This window comes from Ananas comosus, linkage group 20, assembly GCF_001540865.1.
Source record: "Ananas comosus cultivar F153 linkage group 20, ASM154086v1, whole genome shotgun sequence".
Classification (NCBI taxonomy): Eukaryota; Viridiplantae; Streptophyta; class Magnoliopsida; order Poales; family Bromeliaceae; genus Ananas; species Ananas comosus.
In genome coordinates this window covers 10,365,857-10,385,643 of record NC_033640.1, presented here as the reverse complement: position 1 = coordinate 10,385,643, position 19,787 = coordinate 10,365,857, and the positions used below count along the sequence as shown (strand labels likewise).

The window sequence follows — 19,787 nt, the reverse complement described above, 5'->3', positions numbered from 1 at the left end:
TGGATCCTCTCCCACCCCCCGCAAGGAGTTATGATATTTATACTTGAGCAATAATTTTGGCTATATTACATTTTTGCTCCTCAAACTATGTGGAATTACAATTTTGGTGCTCAAACTACAGTCACATCATATTTTGGTCCTCAAATTTATTATGATTTTTTATCCAAATTTTTTAGTTTGTAGCAATTAAATATCACTATCTAATTTAACTGGTTAAATATCGATACATAGCAAAAGTAAAAATAATACAAAAATGTATATTTATAAATTAATTTTCATGACTATATCCTACAGATACTCACCCCTTAATTTGGGAAAGAGCGAGATCTTTTTTTTTCTCATTTAATTATTGTGTTATAGAAAAAATTTTAATCGCCCATTTGAATGATATACAACTTCTTTTGAATAAAATTTAACAGTTTTATTAAAATAATAAAAAAAAATTTATTATAATTTTATTTTTTAAAAATGTTTGTGTATACTATAGACTATATTATTAATTTTATTATAGTTTTATTTTTATATAAATTTTTACTTTAACAGTATCTACCCGACATAACGCGCGGGTCACTATACTATAATATTATTATGATTAATGATACGATAATAATTAATATATTATACCACTTCATATCACTAATATATTACTATTTAGTCAACTAAATTAAATGGTAAAATTTAATTTTAATAATCTTATAAAGTTTAAATTAAAAAAAAATTATTATATTAAACTAAATTCTGAAGTCTAAAATATTATAGGGGAGGACTAAAAGCGTAATTTACTTAGCCAAATAATAAAAGGAGGGATTAAAATATTGATATTTGTAACAGTGGGAAAATGATTTGAGAATGATTGGGACTACAAAGCTTTTTTTTTTTTTGGGTTCTGTGAAGCTTGACTTTGGACATAAACAAACACGGGAATTACATGATAAACAGATGGTGGTTAAATTTGTTTCACAAAAAGTGAAAAAGCTGAAGTGATTTTTTCTACAAATATTTTTTTTATTGTTCAATTTATCATCAAATAATTTTTTCCCTTATTTTATTTTTTTAGAAAATATTACAAGAGCTAGGCTGATATACTATCGGTAGCACGGAGGCCTCTGTGGTACCAAGTTGTTTTCAATGATGCAGCTTCCAAATCGACGATCGGCTTCGTTAGACTTGATCTACACTGATGAAATTCTTATAGAAAATACTTTTCACTATTTAGAGTAAGATCAATATCTCTGATCTTAATTTCAAATATTTTATGATCATTTTTTATGAGATTTTTTTTTCAGCCGTTTATTTTTAGATTACTCGTTTGATAGGTAAATTATACCGAAAAATTATAAAATTTTGTTTCCAAATACTTTTGATAGTGTAGATCAAATCTAACGGAGTCGATCGTCGATTTGGAAGCTATATTATTAAAAATAATTTGATAGTACAAAGGCTTCCGTGCTAGCGATAGTATACGAGTCTAGCTCACATTATAATCGGCTTTATCTTAGATGACATTGTGACAAAGTTAATTAGGAGAGAAAAAAAAAATGATAAACAATATTAACTGGTATAACTTTATTTTTTTTCACAGTCTCCTATGCGGAGTGTTTGTGTGAAAAGTTTCAATAATATAAATATAATAAATGGTGAAGCTTTAAATTTCTATTATTAATTAATATTTTATCAATTAAATAACAAAATAGGAGAAAGTTTCGCTTCCAAATTATTGACTTATCATTAAACAAATAATGATGAACTAAAAAAAATATCCATACTTTTTGTTCGGCCCAAAATTAATTTCATCTTAAAATCAATTACGGAGAAATAAACATGCTGTAAGACTAGTTGTCTGCTATTTAACGTTTTTCGAAATTATTGAATCAGATCGACTCATTTCGATTCGTTTGATTTAAATTTACGAGTAATTCAGTGTAGGTTGATTTTGTCGATGAAAAATTATGCCTCTAATTTGTACTAATTAATATATATTTTAGCCTTAAATGGATGATTAATCATTTGCAATGCTTAACTAATGGCTGTTATCTCTCGAGATATTAAAAATTATAAAATAATTTTCTTGTAGCATTTTTATCTCTTTATAAAGAGATGTTCCAAAGAAATTTTCGTACTATGCATCATAAATAATTTGTATATTTAAAAAAGGGAGATTGAGTGAAAGTAACATGAAAAAGCCCCAAACTAATAAGAGGTTTCGTTTATTTAATTTCTAATAGCAAACTTGAAAAGTGTAAAATTTAATAAGGAAAAACTTCAACTATTATTCCTGTAGTTTCACACTTTCTCACTTTAATACCATGTGGTTTAAAGTGTATCAATTTAGTGCCATATATATATATTTTTTATTTTTTTTATTATAGATTTTACTAATTTTGTTGTTAAATTAGTGACAAAGTTAAAACTAAAGAGTATTGAAGTGAATACTCAATAAATCTAGGTGGGATATATGAAGTTTTTTGTATATAATTTAACAAAATATTAACGAAAAAACTGACGAAAAGATAAAAATAAAACCACAGTGTACTAACTTGATACACTTTAAACCACATGGTACTAATGTGAGAAAATGCTAAACCACGGGAGTGGTATTTGAAGTTTACCCATTTTACGGGACACTTTAAGAAATTTAGACAAAAATGTAGGGATAGTACAAGTCCATCTACTGTACTATCGATACTATCAAGTTTTTGATAGTATCAATTTTTTTTACTGTTGGATCTATCTTTTAATCATTTTTATTCGTTAGATTATGCTATTCAACTAACCACTTACTCAATCTCAAGGGACCACTATCATTTTAGTCATATATTTTTTTATCCAATAATTAAAAATTTGATGACACTAAGTGTTCGATACTATTAATAAAATTCAGGATAGTATGGATACGTTTTCACCCAAATTATTATTGTTATATACTTTAATACAAGCATTTTCCGCATACTCATTTCTCGTTACTCTTTTTTGTGTTTTTTGTTTTTTTTTTTCCTTTAACCGAGAGAGGGAGAGGGAGAGAGAGAGAGAGAGAGAGAGAGAGAGAGAGAGGAAGCATGAGAGTGGCTTCGAAGGTGATCGTCCTCGTCCGCGACCCCGACGGGTTCGGCATCGCCCTCGCCGACGCTCTCCGCCCCGCCCCCGAATCCCACCTCACGAGGTTCGATCCCTACATCTCTCGCAACCCTACATCTCTTCTCCCTTTCGCCCTCGATCGATCGACCTCTCATTTGCTTGATCCCTCCAGAGAATCCTCTCCCTTCGAGATCTCGTTGGCTAAGTACGGCATCACGGATACCAGCGCCTCGGGCGATTTGATCCACTTCGTCGATCCCCGCGGATCGCCTCAGGTTAGTGATCTTCGCCGCAAAACCCTAGATGATGATGATGATCTCATTGCATCGGAGGTGTACAGGATCTACTAGTTAACGTGTCATCGATCTATTGATTCGATTTGTATGTTATGTGCATAGTTGGTGGAACCTTATGCTGGGAACATTGATTTTAATGATGTTGGAGTGATTTGTCTATGTGTGTTTGATTGGAGGTGGGGTTTGGACAATAACTGTCTATTTTTGGCTTTATGTATCCTAATAATTGATAAAAAACAGTGTGTTAGCTATTTTTTTGTGAGATGATAAGATGTTGCTTTATGTAGATTGGTACATTTTGTTTGTGAAATCGTATAGAAGTAAATTACTTTATAGTTCGCTTTTAATAGAAATAATAGTACATTTGCCTAACTTTGCGTAATGAATCCCAGGTCTCTATATTGGTTCTCCCAAATTATGCACCTCCTGTTGCTGCATGTGCGATAAACGAAATTGTTGGATCAATTACTTGGGCTAACTTTTCACATCTTCCGGTCCTAATACTTCCACTTATCACAAAAACTCTAAATGCTGATCATGAAGTCGCGCATCGAGCAAAATCAGCAGAGGCAATTACCATTTATGGAGCTCAAATAGGAGATGCAAACAATTCTGCTGATACGTTAGTTTCTGGACTTGCCGTGCCGCCTCCGTCATTTCAAATTCGCAGCGAACCTCTCGCCTGCTTAGTTCAAGTTGTACGCGTGTCAAAATTACCTACGGTTCTCCTTATTGCTCCGAGCAGTGAACAGCAAAGTAAAGGATCTGCTGATCGTGAGCTTGAGGTTCGACTAAAATTCTCTGTAATGGTAGAAGCTAGTTTTTTTTTTTTTGGTTTTGGGAGTAGTGCTATGTGTACCTTAGAATGTGTTCCCGTATACCATCGATGAGTTAGCTCGCTCTGTACATGTGAAAGCTAGTAGTTGGTTTAGCTTTTAAAAATTTTAAACATGATACCTAACAGGGCATGAACTCTGAGCAAATAAACCAGTTGCTAGCTGCAACATATATGAAGTCGACTTATTAATATTATCCTTGTGCTAGAGCTAGGGGCCCATTTGACGGCATGTTAAACTACTATTGAGATGAATTGACAAATATCTAGTTCAAAGCTTTTTATTGGCAGTATACTGCATAAGGTTATTCATGCTGCTCGTCAAGGACTTTCTTGCTGTTATACCTCATTTTTGCCATTTCTAGTTATAGCGTTTACTGTACTGTACTTTAGTGATGTTGCCGCTTTGTCCACGTATTTTTTACTCAAACATTTTAGTCCTGAATTTCCTTTATGTTGCAATTGAATCCCTGGCTCTATGCGCAACCATTGTCATCTGAACTGACCATTTTACAATTGTACCAATTGAAGTGAAAGTGAAAGTTACTATGCAGGAAAAGGGTTAAAATGGTCGTTTTAAGGACAGTGGTCTTGTGCTTAGCATGTGACTAAATAGATGTTGGGCTACAGATGGAGCCCGGTATGCAATTTCAAATTGCAGGAAAGATTCCATACTATGTTGTTTAATTTTTATATTTCGGTACAGGGACGGTTCATAATTATACCTCCTAAGTACTTTTAGTTGTCTGTTCTTCCCTCACTAGTGGAGCAATTTGTTGATTTTTTTTTTTTCCTCTCTTTTTTTGTTTTGTGTTCCAGGCGCTTTACGAAATAGGGAACTTCTTGGCCGGCCGCGCTAATTTGAGCTTCTCCAAAGAAAGCATTCAGGACAAAAAGTTAGAGAAATCGCGGGGTGCCCAAGAACCATGGCGTGAATTGTATGGCTGAACTTTTGAGGTAATTTTGAAGTGTCGTTTTTGAGATGGCGAAAACCTGCATGTTCTGTGCCGAATACTAGATATCTAGTTTTCAAGCGTAAATATGCAATGGAATACTCTACCTTTCTCATTTTGTAACGGTTTCTCATCTTCCTGCAAAAGTTAGTAAGAACTTAGTCAATTGAGTTGCTAAATATTTTCTCAGTTTCGCTTTTATTTAGAGTTAGCAGTTCCTCCGGTTCTTCTCGTTTATGGCACAGATAACTGATTTTCTTTTTTTTTCTTCCCTTTATTCTTCAACAATCCACGAAAGTTGCAGGAAAATGTCATATTTTTTTGGCTATATTATAAAAACACTCCTTGCTCTTTAATCTGGCATTTCCTTAACTGCATCAAATAGGTCCAAATTTGGAATGGTTGCTTAATATAAGTGCAAAAGTTACATGAAAATTAATTTTTCCATTCTTTTGGCCCAAGGAAGAGCACTTGTACCAACTGTGGTTCGAAAAGCCATTCTTTTGGATGCCAAGAACGATCTAATGCTTGGGCTGTAGATGGTGAACCCATTTCTGTGATAGTGTCATGTATTTAGTTTAGATTAGTCTGAGTCGTGTTGGGTCCGGTCGGGTCAGGTTGGTTCAAAACGGGCTTACTACAAGTAAGGTATATGTATATCATTAGGAGCTTTCGAAAATATGGATATAATCTTGAACTAACCCTAGTAAGTGTCTCATATTACATTATTAAGAATTAAACCTTAACTATGACAATTTAATGGGTCAGTTAATTGAATATGGAAGAACTCTTGGTGCTGGAAACATTCATTCCTAGAACGAATACAGTAGAAAGAATTTTTGGCTTCAAGTGGATAAACATTTTAAGTTTGCTTATGAAACAACTCTTCTGTATTGGCTGATCAACGTAATGTAGTTTCTAAAGAGGTAAATAAGTATAATAAAAATGACATATAAATCAGTGCGTAAAGATCAGAATCTATCAGATGAAGCCTTCAATCGGCGAAGGAAGAAGCGGTTCCACGAACGGTGATCGCTCGTCGATCGCCGCGAGTGACGGCTGCCACATCCCTGCAAACCTCACTCTCCTATTGCTGAGCTTGACATTTTCTTCCGCAATCGCTTTGTCGGGTGCGGCGCGGTCATCGCTCTTGCTCATTTTCTTGCTGTCGCTCTCGGATGCATCAACTGTATCAGGCTGAGGCGGAGAAACCCTTGGTCGCCGAGCGCGCTTCTGCAGCTTTAGTACCGTACGCCGTGGCACAATGTAAAGCTTCTCGCCGGGCTTCAAGATCTCGTCGGGATGGACGACGGCCTCCCACGGCCGACGAAACACGTCGGGCCGCGCCAGCACCGCCAGTGGGTACCTTTCGATTATCGAGACCGCAGGGGTCGCCATGTAGTAGGACTCCACGTAACCGCCGGCATGGATAATTCTTAGCGGGCTCGGGGGTCGGTCGGGGAACGAGGCGGTGACTTTCTGCTCCGTCGGGTTTCGGAGAGCGCCGCTCGATTTGGCGGCACGGCCTCCGAAGATCTTGGAAAACATTTACGGGGCGACAGTTACAGCAGTTACGGTCGGTAAGATGGCGGCCGCCGGAGAAGCAGAAGGGCTACCAGATGGCTGTGAAGAGGCAGAGAGAGGCGTGTTTATACAGAGGAGTTGGCGGGAAAAGCAAGGAGGTAAATGTAGGCCATATCTTTTTTTGTTTTTTTTTGCTATTAGGAGTGTGTTAAGGAATTATTCTATCATTATATTCCTAAGACTTGGGCTTTATACGATAATTAATTAATTAGGAAAGATGAAATCTATGATTCTATTAAATCAGTAATATTATAATACAGATAAATTATTTGGTCTTTTAAATTCGGATTCGTATGACTTACTTAAATATCCACTTTTTATGAACCGATAATAATAATATGGTAAGGCTAAAGCAATGTTCTATAACTCACCTTTGAAGAAGTATAACTCTGATGAGATCACTTGGAAAGTGCTTATTGATGGCCTGCTATGAAAGGGCCATGTTGATGTTTTTTCTGAGATGTTGTCGTTTTTTAGAGAAGAGGAATTGTAGACCAAGTCCTCAGACATATGCAATGCTAAGCAAGGAATTCCCTAGTGGAGCAAATGGGACTTGGAATTAAGCTTAATGACCTATTTCAAATATACTTTCTCCTTCAGTTCATTATAATGGATCTGGCTGGGTAAATATTCGAAGCTCGAAGAAATTAAATTACAGATCTCGGGGTTGTACATCAGAAAAGGTAGAGAACTTACCCAGAGTGGTGTAAACTGTAGTATTTTACTATCTTACTTCCAAACAGATTCTTATATGAAACAAAATCAGAAGTACAAGGTACCAAAATATAAGCTTCAAATATCAAGGGTGGCAAAGGGTAAGCGAAGAAAAACACTGGAGGATGAAGTTTACCCTATGCATATCGCGACATGGTCGCATATATCTAATTGTTGTCACAAAGTCTCAGCAGAAAAGAATGCAGAACCGAAACATATAACTGATTTTCACATGTGATTGAGCATGTGCGGTGTCTTGAATACAACTGAAGCCTCAGATACCAGCAGAAAGGTAACATTTGACACCAATATGTGGACATGGGATGACGGGAATTTCCATAAGATTCAGGAACTTAAAAAATGCGATAAACAAATCGAAGCTGCTTCCCTGTAACTCGATTGGTACAATATTTGAGATCAAAAGAAAGAGACAACTAATGAGGAAGCATTGCTACTCTTCATCGTGTTTAGTGATTCCCAATGAAGAAAAGAAATATTTTAGCTCAACCTTCTATTTGAATAGCTTTCGAAATCCATTCAATATTGTAAGAGCTCTAAGTTCGCCGCTCCTCATGTCCCTCAACCTCCTTCGCAGTATCTACATTATGTGGGAAAAATAAAGATAAGAGAAAAATAAAGATAAAAGAAAATTTTGCGCACATTTAAACCGCAATGCTTTTATGTAAAGACAACACCATCTCCTTGAAGCCGATTTTGAGTATGTTACTTATGGCTTGTTTGGTCCTACTAGAGAGTATATTGTCATTTTATGAACTGCTACTCAAATAGTATTTTTTATATATATTGGAATCAAATACCTTAAACTGGAGCTTCTGCCTTTTGGACTAAAAATCTCATTTCAACTTCCCACCGTAGTAGGAAGCTCCAGGCCTTTCATTTTGCTCAAAGCTTTTTACTAGAGGTGGTCAGAGCGCCGAGCAAGGCCAAACAAGCAACTAAATAAAAAATTACATACTATTACTTCGTCGTGGTTTCACCTAGGTTGGCTAAATTTATATATTGGAAATTAAATGCGGATCAAGTGGCGTAGCACTTACATATTGAGCTCGGTACAGAATCCTCCGCTCGCTGATGCATAGGTCTGTCGCCAGCTGTTTCAGAAGCACTTTCCTATTGGCTTGCTTTGCACTCAGTGCAATCAAATCGAAGGTGGCACCACCCTGGATATATATATATATATATATATACACAATAAATATCACTAAATATTACCACCAAATTCTCTTCTTTTTCGCAAAGTGAAATTCACGCAGCATAAGTTTGAGAAAGTAAAACTGTAATGTTTAATTTAACAATATATCCGAATATCTTACAACAAATTAAGAAATTTCCAATCAATCGTGTCTAACAGTAAGTAATTAAGCATATTAATGTTAGACGAAGTTCTAGGAACGATGAGCGGAACAAAGTTTAATAAGCTCGACCTCTATGAATTTGTTGTACTTTGATATGCTTGATTCACAGCAATCCAGGATAAACTGAAGAGTTTGCTCCTCCAATTCAGGATAGTTTAGTTTAGCCTTTGCAGTTCCTTTATTGGATGCAGCAGCAGCCATCTGCAAAAATATGCCCAGGGTGTCAAAGAGAGTTTTCAGCATGAGCCGTCATTTCGAGTGGGCGGGCTCACAGGATTTACCTCTTCGAAGCATCGGCTCATGTTGGGCGGGCTCACCACAAGGTAAGCATAGGCCATCATTTCGAGCGGCCATCCGGTGATCTGCAAAGGAAACCTTTCCGACCTGCTCAAAACCAAGACATGAGAATGTGGTGAGCATTACATCATTTGCAAAACAAGTTTGGAGTAAATGTTTGTGTAAGTTTAGATAAACATTTGTCCTTAGGTAATAGCAGCCTACAGATTCAAGCGTTACGTGGGGGCGGATATCCGGTACTTACGTCGATAAACCATACTTTTTTAGGGCTTCTTGCTTAGCTTCATAGCATTTATCGGACTTGTCGACGGACATTGACAACTCAACTGAGTCATTTGGATTTGTGCCCTCTTTTGGAACAAAGCCATATGAGAGCAATAGCTCTCCGTTTGATTTCTTACCATAAGAAATAAATACCTGTACAGATCGGATAAAAAAAGTCAAATTGAGAAAAATATATTCAAAGACGAAACTATTGATAAAGACAAATAATAAACGAGTACTTTCGAAATAGTTTTTACTTTCTAAACAGGTTTTAAGTCTGGCAACAAAACTTATTATGTTGCTTGCCTTTTCAAATATGCAAGATCACAAAATTTGACATTGTTTTAGAAAATTACTTAAAATAAAGAACAATGAACAAATTTACCTGCTCACCTGGTTGATATGAGCGGTCGGTCGTGAAAACTATTCCTTGTGATGACTTGTCATAGTCCAAAAATGTTTCCACCTAGACCATTCATATAAATTATCTAAGCTGAAAGATATTCAAAATAGTAAGTTCAAATTAGTAAGTTTGTCTTCTGTCTATCTCGCAAATGCTTACACTCAAAGAACAAACTTACAGCTCTATCTATACCAAGCTACAGATATACACGTGAAGTAAATATGAACAAGAACATGTAGGTAAGTCCGGAAATGATAAAATTTGATATACAGGCAATCCAAGAATCCAACTGCCCGACGTCAATTTTTTCAAAAAAATGTAACTTGATACCTCAGAGCTATGATTAAGCATGTCGGCCCAAGGAACTAATGCAACTTTTCCATCCATAGATGGCAAGCGAACCTGTGTTGCCACAGTAAATATCCAATTAAGTTTATAACTAACTAGAAATAAACAAGTTGGCACTAAGACCATGATGGAGTCAGAAATCTACACTGAGAACAAAGCCCAAGTCCAGATTAGACCAAGGAGAACGAAATTACAATCTGGAGAAGTACAAATCACCCAATTACTGGATCACTCATAAAAAGCTTACTCACCAACCGTGAGAAGAGAATGCCGAAGGACCACCTAAATGTTTCCATGTTGTACACCTGAGAGTGATTACAACTTCATCAGAGTCTAGATATAGGTAATTCCTAAATTTAATGTTCGCAAGTTATAAACAGGTCTAACTGTCTCAACAGTTTGCATACTGAACAGCAGCCTTCTTCAGAAAACTACCTCCTCAGGGAACAGATCTGGATGCTTGGAAAATATTCTCTCCTTTAAATCAATGAACCTGCAAAAGTATACCAAAGTAACCAAACACAGAGCTGGTTCTAATGTTCCAAAGCAAATGCAATAACAAAGAAAAGAAGGAGAGTTACTTACGTTCCTGTAACATCGGTTATCCTTTCAATGGCTCTTTTCCTAATTGGCGATGCTACCAAGAATGTGTCAAGCTCGGAGCGAGTCCTGCAATGATATATAGCAGCTGTAGGGGAGAAATCTGAGAGTAAATCCTTAATAAGTGAGAGCAAGAACACTAAAATATTTCTTGCCTCATCAACCATTCTCTCTTCAAATTCTCAAGTAGTAGGCGAATAGGAAGTTTGGCTATACCAGTATAAAAGCGAGTAAGGTTGTCGAGGTAAGGCTGCGATATAACTGTTCCATCGTGAAGAGCTGCTGAGACTCGCCTCGCTTATCAGGTAAGTTGCGAGCAGCGGCCAATCTGGTACTGAGTGTCTCCTCATCGCATTACCTACTTCTGAGCTGCTCCATTCCTGCAGGTTAACATCGAAAACTTCTAAAAGCTTGCCTACTAGCAAGCAAAAAGATACGTTTAGTTTGAGTTCGATTGAAAGATGTGCCAGTGAAGTTTAATGTTAAATGCCTCATAACAGTTAGTCAGAGTTCTCCTTAACCTTAAATCATACATGAATCAAAAGCTTAGTGAACTTTGAGCCTACAATCTAGTGATGTCCTTAACAAAGTGAATTTGATAAGAGAAGCTTAAGACATCTGATATTAATAGCATTTCTGGGACTATGAATGTAGTCCTTCATGGGGTAATCAGCATATATATAACATGGTTATTTAGTGGCTTTTTTAAGCTACTGAAAATCAGTTAAGAGCCATTAAATTTGACGAAATAGTATATAAATTAGCAAGTTTCTAACTTAATTGACCGAAATTGTTTTTGAATCAAACCAACGCAAACTAAGCAGGTGTCGGCAAAAAAATAAAAACAAAAGGTAAAAGCTTCGATTTTACTACGTAACATATCGATTAGTTACTTTGATTTGAGTAATCTGAAGTATATAAGATGTCTATAGATTGACTTACGCTTTAACTAAATTAAACGCTACGATTACAAGGACGATAACAAAGAAACGGAATTACGAAGGGAGAAGCTACGATTACAAAAAATGGGCGGGGCGCACCGAATCAGGGGAGATGACGAGGGAGGGAGGGACGAAGAGGAGCTTCTCCCCCTTGCGGATGTTCTTGAGCGCGACGAGCCCCCTCTCCCCGACCTCCACGCGCCGGATCGCCATCTTCTGCTGGGGGAGCCCCGACGCCGAGAGCCACCGCTGCAGCGCCCCCGCGCTCTCCATCGACTCGATCTCGCACCCCCACCTTATCGACCCATCCCCCTCCCCCTCCCCCGCCGCCACCGCCGCCGATGGGGAGGCCGATACGGCGGCGCAGCTGAGGCGTCGGCGGCGGAGGGTGGGGGGTAGGCGGAGGAGCGGAGGAGGAGGAAGGGGAGGAGGGGAAGGGTTTGGGGGGAGGAGGTGGTAGGAGGTGCGGAGGAGGGATATGGAAGGATCGGCCATGGGAGGAGGAGGAGGAGGAGGAGGAGGAGATGAAGGTGAGTATTTACTGTTTCAGTAAAGAGAGAGAGAGAGAGAGAGAGAGAGAACCTTATCCTCTCGTTTAATGGCGGGAGAGGAGTGCGATTCTAACCACCCTCTCTGTTTTAGGCTCAATAATAAATTTTAAAATAATAATAGATAAATTATACTAATAAATAAGAATTTAGAATAACCGTGCTGTTAGCACGCTGGTGATAATTTGGGAGATCAGTAACGAAGTGATATTTAGAACGACCGGCCGGACCCCTTTGTTGGTAAGCTTCTAAAAATTAAGTAGCTTTGAATCTTTGGAGTCGCCTCTCTCTAAAGAATCAAGCAGTTTTTTTTTTTTTTTTTTTTCCGCCCCCTATGAGGTCGTTGCTTGTCCACCCATATATCAAGTTCATCTTTCCACTAAATAAAGAAGGTTAAAAAAAAAAAATTTAAATACCGTTGTACTAAATTATTGTCAAATTTACTGGACAAATATATATCCTTCATAAAAAATATCTATATTAATATATGTTGATTGTTTATTATATTCTTATCTTATTATTACACTAAAATATTCTCTGTGCTGATATATATTAAAAATTTTTATTAATAATTTATCTCACTGATTGTCGGATTAAGAAAATATTTTTAGACATCGAGAATAATGCTTGTTGCGTTAAATGCTTGCAAAAATCAATAATAAGTTTTTTAAAAAATATGTTACAATTGCAAATGAGGTAGAATTTGTCAAGAGTGTCCGTACAGTTTTATGTTAATGCATGCCCTGATGAATGTCGTTATATTGAAGTCGGCGATGAGAAGCCTCGAGTTGCAGAAATTTATTTTTAAAGGACGGCAAATGACAGCGGTCGAAATCGTCGCCGTATTTATAACCGGCGCCGAATCAAAGGTCAGTGCCGAGTTCACGTGCGGGCTCACTAGGGCGAAGCGAAGCGATAGATATATAGCCGTGGCTTCGACCTCCTCCTCCTCTTCTCCCTCTACGCTTGCGGAGAGATGGAGGGGATCGCCATTAGAGCCCCACCGAGGATTAGGGTTTCGAATCCGGGCCTCTTCGCCCCGAGGAGCACGAGGAATCTCATCGCCAGGGATCGGACTTTGGGGATCCAAATGATCGGAAGGGGGAAACCGAACCCGAGCCCTCTACGCTGCGCCAGTGCCGAGAAGGTTTGGTTTTTGCTCCCTATAAGTTCTTCCTTTTGGTTATTCGTAGTTTAATTTCAGTCGGGTATCGGATTTGGTGTTTTATTAGTTAGAAATGTTTGAATCAAACTGTTTATGCTCCAAATTTATGGTGATAGGGTGTTTTGGAATAGCTCTTTGTTGATTCCTTGTGTTAATTTAAGATTATAATGTAGTTTTACGGTGATGAGTGGGCATAATTAACTTGTCGGGGTAATCTGGAGGAGTTTGTGTTGATTCCTTGTGTTAATTTAAGATTATGTGTTCGTGCATGTACTTGTGCATGTAATATATGTGTGAATTTAGCGGCATGCGACACACCTTTTGTGCAAAAATGAAATGTTATGTTCCGTTTCATTAGCTGAAATGTATTGCCTTTGTGATAATAAATTGGAAAGAAAGCATTTTTCATTCAAGATGCAATATGCAACAAAATGTTCAGCATTGGATTTGATGCAAAAAATAAGACGAAAAGCATTTGTATACTTTCTCTTGTTGTTATAGTATTGTCATATCCAACATCTATATTGAATAATCAACTGAGAATGGTAATTTTCTTTTTACAAAGTTTGACACTAATTATGCATTTTTTGTGGGCTTTTCTTTAGGTGTCCAAAGATTCAAACGTCACCGTTACTTCCAATAGTGATGACATAACAAGCTCGACCGCAGACAATGGGTGGGATACTGGGGAGTCAGTAGATGACGCTGCAGCAAAGCATGGAATAAGAATCAGAAGACGGCCTCTAACAGGGCCGCCTACCCACATGGTTGGGCCATTTGAATTCCGTCTAGAGAACGAGGGGAACACCCCACAAAACATTTTAGAGAAAATTATCTGGGACAAGGACGTGGAAGTTCAGCAGGCATGTTCTGGTCCTACTTGTGAATATATATTTGAGTGTTATTTCTTGAATCCTGGGTTGAAGAGTTTTGTATTCGGTTCTTTTTTTTGATTGCTTTCTAGATAAAAGAAAGGAAGCCATTATCTGTACTGAAGAAAGCTCTTGAAGAAGCTCCTCCTGTTAGAGACTTCATTGGGGCTCTGAAGGCTTCGTATAATCGGACAGGAATGCCCGCTTTGATAGCTGAGGTGAAAAAGGCTTCTCCAAGCAAAGGTGTTCTCAGGGAGGACTTTGATCCTGTAAGTTTGCTCCTTTAGTCCTTTGCACGGTTACGGAAGGTGTGTTTCAACGTGTACATTCTGAAATAACAACAGTATTGTTCCTTAAACTGAGATTATACATTTTATGAAGTATTATAAATTCATGCTGCAATACTTCATTTCTTTTTCAATTATTAGGTCATCGTAATTGCCTGTTTCGTATATCATTTATATTATTGCTAAACAAATCTTATGAATTTTTTCATGGCAATTTGGCTGGAATTTTCAACATGATGCAAGTATTGTACTGTAATGCATAACTAATATGATTTGTAGGTTCATTTTGCATTTGTATAGCTATATTGCTGTGAGCGAATCGGCCCTTTCCTGTTAAATTATATCTCTAAAGCGCCCATACATTACAGATGTGGAATATTAGATATCTAGGGCCGCAAGCATCAAAACAAAACACGAAGCTTTGACAATATCTGTAGTTTGCATAAATTTAACATATCTGTGCTTCTCTGCCTACTGCTTTGGCTCCTCGCAACGTAGGATCTGCTTTTCGAAGGAGCATTAAGTTTTTTTACCTTGTGAATTTAAATGCTGCCAGCTAATGGTAAGGCCAAAAACAGGTTCATATAGCTAAAGCTTATGAGAAAAATGGGGCAGCATGCCTAAGTGTCCTCACCGATGAAAAGTATTTTCAGGTAAGCATTTAAGTTTTGAAGTTCTGGTTTTACTCAGAGTTTAGAACATCTATCAGAAATTGAATTTGGTCATATTCACTTGATTGAACGTTCTGCATATTTGTCTGCTTTTCCTCCAGGGAAGCTTTGAAAATCTTGAGGCCATACGCAAAGCAGGAGTTAAGGTTTGTTTAATCGTTTCGACAGTTAGCAACTATGTTTGCTTCAATGCCTTTTGCTGTTCAATATAAATATATAAAATATACTGTTGTCTGCCAGCTTCAACTTTTGGAGAATAATAGTAGTTTCGAATTTTTTAACAGTTGTTGATGTATCTACCTATGAATATCCAAACAGTCAATTTTCTTGTATTTTCCCTAAATATACTAAATTTGAGCTTCTGAAGTTGTTGATATAATGCAGTGCCCTCTCCTCTGCAAAGAATTCATAATTGATGCCTGGCAAATTTACTACGCACGGTGTAAGGGTGCGGATGCGATCCTCCTAATTGCTGCTGTCTTGCCTGATCTTGATATCAAATATTTGACTAAAATATGCGGAATGCTTGGTCTAGCAGCTTTGGTTGAGGTCTGCTATATTTCGACGGCTGTATTTTGTGCTTATTGCTTCTGTTTACTGCATTTAATTAAGCAATGCAAACATTATTCTAGTCTTGAATGCAAGTCTCGTACTAGAAACAAAAAATATAGTTCTATTATTATTCTTTTACTTTATAGTTGTTATAAAGATATTTTGTTTAAAGTGAATCCTGTTATTACTTTTAGGTGCATGACGAAAGGGAAATGGACCGTGTGTTGGGCATAGATGGGATCCAGCTCATTGGTATCAATAATCGCAACCTAGGTGTGTTTTTTCATTTGCAAGCATCAAGATTTCTTTTGCTCCCTCCATGACCATCTCAGTTTGATCATGCTTTAAATTTTGCCTTTCCACAATTTTTTTCGATAACAAAAGAGTACAGTGATGCGCCCTAGTAAAACTTCTGTGAACTCAACGGTGAACAAATATTTGATTTTTGGCAGAAACTTTTGAGGTCGATATTTCAAACACCAAAAGGCTTTTGGAGGGAGAGCGTGGTGGCATTATTGCCGAAAGAGACATAATTGTAAGTAGATTTTGACCTTCATGAATGGCATCATGCATGATCATTTTGCTAAAGCTATGGAGGTTTTGTCTGTGGATGCTGTCTTACTCTGTCTGTTTCGCACTAAATTAAATGCAGTAAATTTTCTTCAATAGACGATCTTTTATAATCTGGTATTATTTTGCCCTTTTGCCGTATCTTTTAGCAAAAGTCATTGGGATATTATCAATGTATAAGTTGAAGTTCTACTTCGACAAAACTACCTAGATTTGTACGCACATTGCCACTAAATACACTCCTTACAGTGGAGTTGTTGTCGAGCATTAGCATGGGAGTACATAAGGATTTCGTTTCTGAGGGCATTATCTGATATATTTCAGGTTGTCGGAGAATCCGGACTGTTTACTCCCGAGGATGTATCGTACGTTCAAAATGCCGGGGTTAAAGCAGTAAGTAGAGACAAGAAATTATCATTTTCGACTTGTATTCTCCTATTATGTAGCAATCACCATCCTTGTTCCTGAACATACTTAAAAAAAGCTATTTTATATTGAACTTTTACCGTTTTCTAGCAAGAACCAATGTTATAGCTTCATGTTAAAACCGATAAATCGGTGACCCATCTTATTTCGCAATTGTAGGTTTTGGTTGGGGAATCTCTCATCAAACAGGAAGATCCAGGCAAAGCAATTGCTGGACTTTTTGGTAAAGACATATCCTCGAGTGTTTGAATCGAAAACTATGCGGCGTAGTTTTTTTTTTTCCTCTTTTTTGGACGCATAGATTCTTATGAAAACTTCATAATCGCGGATCATTTACTTGTTTGATGTTGTGATCATTTATGGTGTTAACTTTTATTTACATACATAGTGGTTCTTAAATTGGTTTACTCATGTTACCGCAATCGAGAGATACCACGGGGTCTTTCTTGTAAAAATTGCTTGATAAAGCCAAACTCAAAAAGTTTGAATCTGCTCCAGCGACCGTTACCTTTAACCCACACCATACATGCATCAATCTCATCTTGTTCCAACCTTAGTATCTCAAAGGAAAAGAAAAAACACCCACCATTAATGTCGACCTCGTCCCGCACCGAGATCGTCCTCGTAGCCTCTCCCGACGGCCCCATCACCGCCCACGACCCCTTCTCCTTTGGCCCCCCGCTCGCCCGCTTCTCTACTGCGACTGCCGCTGCCACAATTCCCCGCAATGGCCTCGCACTCGTCGGCCCCCGCTCCGTTCAGCTGATCGCAGCCTCCCACATATCGCCATCCACTGCCGCTTGCTCCGTCCGCCTCTACAGTTGGTGGTCCCCCGCCCCGGCCCTCTCCCTCCCCGTCCCTGAGCCTGTCGCACCCCTTGCCGCCACCCCTGATGGGNCTCCGTCCGCCTCTACAGTTGGTGGTCCCCCGCCCCGGCCCTCTCCCTCCCCGTCCCTGAGCCTGTCGCACCCCTTGCCGCCACCCCTGATGGGCCTCCTCACCACCTCTTCTGTGGCGGCCTCTCTGGCCGCATCCACGTCCTCTCCCTCCCATCCGGCGATCTCTGTCGCCCTTTCACCGCTCACACCCACTCCGTCTCGTGCCTTGCTGTCAATGACGACGGCTCCCTCCTCATATCCGCATCCGATGATGGCACGATTGCGGTGTTCCCGATAATCCATCTCCTAGATGAAGACCCCGCCGTCGAAGTTACTTCGTTATACACGATATCGGCGCACGACGCACCGATCACATGCATTACATCAGGCCCTGGAGGCTGCAACGCCGCGATAGTTTCGAGCTCGCTCGACGGCACGTGCAAAATGTGGAGGCTCGCCGACGGGGTCCGCATGCGAACCCTAACGTTCCCGTGCGGTCTCTGGTGTGTTACAACAGACCCAATTGATTCACAACTCTACACCGGTGGATCAGACGGAAAGGTATATGTCGTGCCATTAATAAAGGAAAGAGTAAAAGAACCTACAAAAAGGGTTATTTGGGAATCTCCGCATAGTAGCGGCGGTGAGGTTATGGCTATGGTCATGGCGAATGACAACGAGAACATAGTAACAGCGTACGACGACGGAGCCGTAAAAATATGGGAAGTGAAGAGTGGATTGATGATTAGCACATTTTGTGTTCAGGGGGGGAGTGTTAGTGATCTCATTGTGGTGAGGGGAAGTGGAGTTCATGGTGTTGGTGGAAGTGGAGTTCCAGTTGTAAGTGGTTTTGCTGAAAGGGAGTTGCAGAGAAAGGGAAGTGAGGTGTGGGAACTGGAAAAGAGGTTAAGTGAAGTGAGAGAGGGGAGGAACAGGGGGTTGGATTTGGCTGAGGATGCTATGGATGTGTATAGGAGGTTATTGGTTCTCTTTCTTAGAGAGGCTGGGGGTGGTAATAACCATTAACCAGTAAGTACAAGGGCTTAACTGCAAAGTTGGCCCCCAATTTTCTCAATCTTTTTCTGAGTTTAGGTCTCCAATCCGAGACTCCTTTTGAAATTAATAAAAAATTTTAATTTTTTTTGCAAGTAATATTATGTCCGGTATACCACAACATATTCTCTTACGACCAAAAATTTAAGTATCGTGGTATAGGATCATGCCGAAAATTTACTGACATAATATGACACGGTATCGTGGCGGACCGTGTCAATGCGTGCCGATCATAAAAAATTTTATCCGTGTCCACGCGACGTATTTTCTGTCATCTGACCAAAAATTAGACTTCAACTACATTGAATTTACAGCTAGGCAAAGCAAAATGCGTGATTCCGATCGGACGGCTCAGCGCTAACCTCCGGAATCCAACGGTTGTGCGTTCACATCTCGCACGACCACATCGCCACCAATAGGAAAGCGACAGTTCACTCGGAAAGAGACTCACACGTGGCAACCTGCTATGGCCCGGTCAACGTCACAACACCAACCTTAGAAAACGTTACAACGTACGCCCCGCGCATTTAATACGTGTGCGACCCCCTCTCACGTTTCCCTTTCAACATTCCAATTCAAAACGGCTCGAGTCAGAGTCGAGCCTGACACGAGCCCATAGCCGTTATAGCAACCGAATTAAACGCACCCAACAAGAAATAGTCCCATGCACCCTGCGTATATATATATTATATATAATATCCCAAAAAGTTCCCAACAAATATTTTATTTTATAAATTAAATTTGCTGTTGATTTTTTTTTTGGTACTGGTTGATGCTTTTATTCTTTTAATACATTGATTATCGAATATTTGTGTGGTGTATGAGGTGTATGGATACACAGGGTGCAGGGAATAGTTTTTGTTTCCCAACCGTGTTCAATTAAGCTACTAGCTTATTACGGTGAGAATCTCTAGCCAAGCTCCACCTGCAACAGCAGGTCACTCACTATATTAAGTGTGGTACGGATGGACCACCTGACCGGCAATAGCCGGTCACTTGCGCATTGTTATTGAGAACGTCTCTCTCTCTCTCTCTATATATATGCGGCTTATGTTGGTCTCCCTTCTCTAATATCTCTC

General features: G+C 38.8%; 4 protein-coding genes across 6 annotated transcripts; 3 read left to right on the top strand and 1 right to left on the bottom strand.

The window, feature by feature from the left end:
• Positions 2,983-7,008, top strand: LOC109725723. 3 transcript variants are annotated; one of them, XM_020255039.1, is made up of 5 exons: positions 2,983-3,160; positions 3,248-3,350; positions 3,764-4,156; positions 5,026-5,163; positions 6,145-7,008. In XM_020255039.1, exons 1-4 carry the CDS (start codon positions 3,057-3,059, stop codon positions 5,152-5,154), a joined length of 729 nt encoding a protein of 242 aa, XP_020110628.1. In that variant the 5' UTR covers positions 2,983-3,056; the 3' UTR covers positions 5,155-5,163; positions 6,145-7,008. The 3 variants fall into 3 exon arrangements, with proteins under 3 accessions (XP_020110628.1, XP_020110627.1, XP_020110629.1); XM_020255038.1 differs by having other exon boundaries at positions 6,121-7,008; XM_020255040.1 differs by having other exon boundaries at positions 6,356-6,986.
• LOC109725721 (ribulose-1,5 bisphosphate carboxylase/oxygenase large subunit N-methyltransferase, chloroplastic) lies at positions 7,657-12,152 on the bottom strand. The gene is made up of 12 exons (XM_020255036.1): positions 11,786-12,152; positions 10,962-11,125; positions 10,731-10,814; positions 10,581-10,638; positions 10,397-10,450; positions 10,128-10,199; positions 9,780-9,860; positions 9,375-9,547; positions 9,115-9,217; positions 8,903-9,034; positions 8,516-8,638; positions 7,657-8,055 (listed from the first exon to the last, which is right to left on the bottom strand). Exons 1-12 carry the CDS (start codon positions 11,957-11,959, stop codon positions 7,969-7,971), a joined length of 1,305 nt encoding a protein of 434 aa, XP_020110625.1. The 5' UTR covers positions 11,960-12,152; the 3' UTR covers positions 7,657-7,968.
• Positions 13,049-17,188, top strand: LOC109725722 (indole-3-glycerol phosphate synthase, chloroplastic). Its single transcript, XM_020255037.1, has 10 exons — positions 13,049-13,381; positions 14,005-14,262; positions 14,364-14,540; positions 15,137-15,211; positions 15,331-15,375; positions 15,614-15,778; positions 15,976-16,054; positions 16,234-16,316; positions 16,676-16,744; positions 16,937-17,188. The coding sequence occupies exons 1-10, from the start codon at positions 13,211-13,213 to the stop codon at positions 17,024-17,026; spliced, it is 1,212 nt and encodes a 403-aa protein (XP_020110626.1). The 5' UTR covers positions 13,049-13,210; the 3' UTR covers positions 17,027-17,188.
• On the top strand, positions 17,369-18,681 carry LOC109725615 (protein ROOT INITIATION DEFECTIVE 3-like). The gene is made up of 2 exons (XM_020254854.1): positions 17,369-17,601; positions 17,694-18,681. The coding sequence occupies exons 1-2, from the start codon at positions 17,369-17,371 to the stop codon at positions 18,679-18,681; spliced, it is 1,221 nt and encodes a 406-aa protein (XP_020110443.1).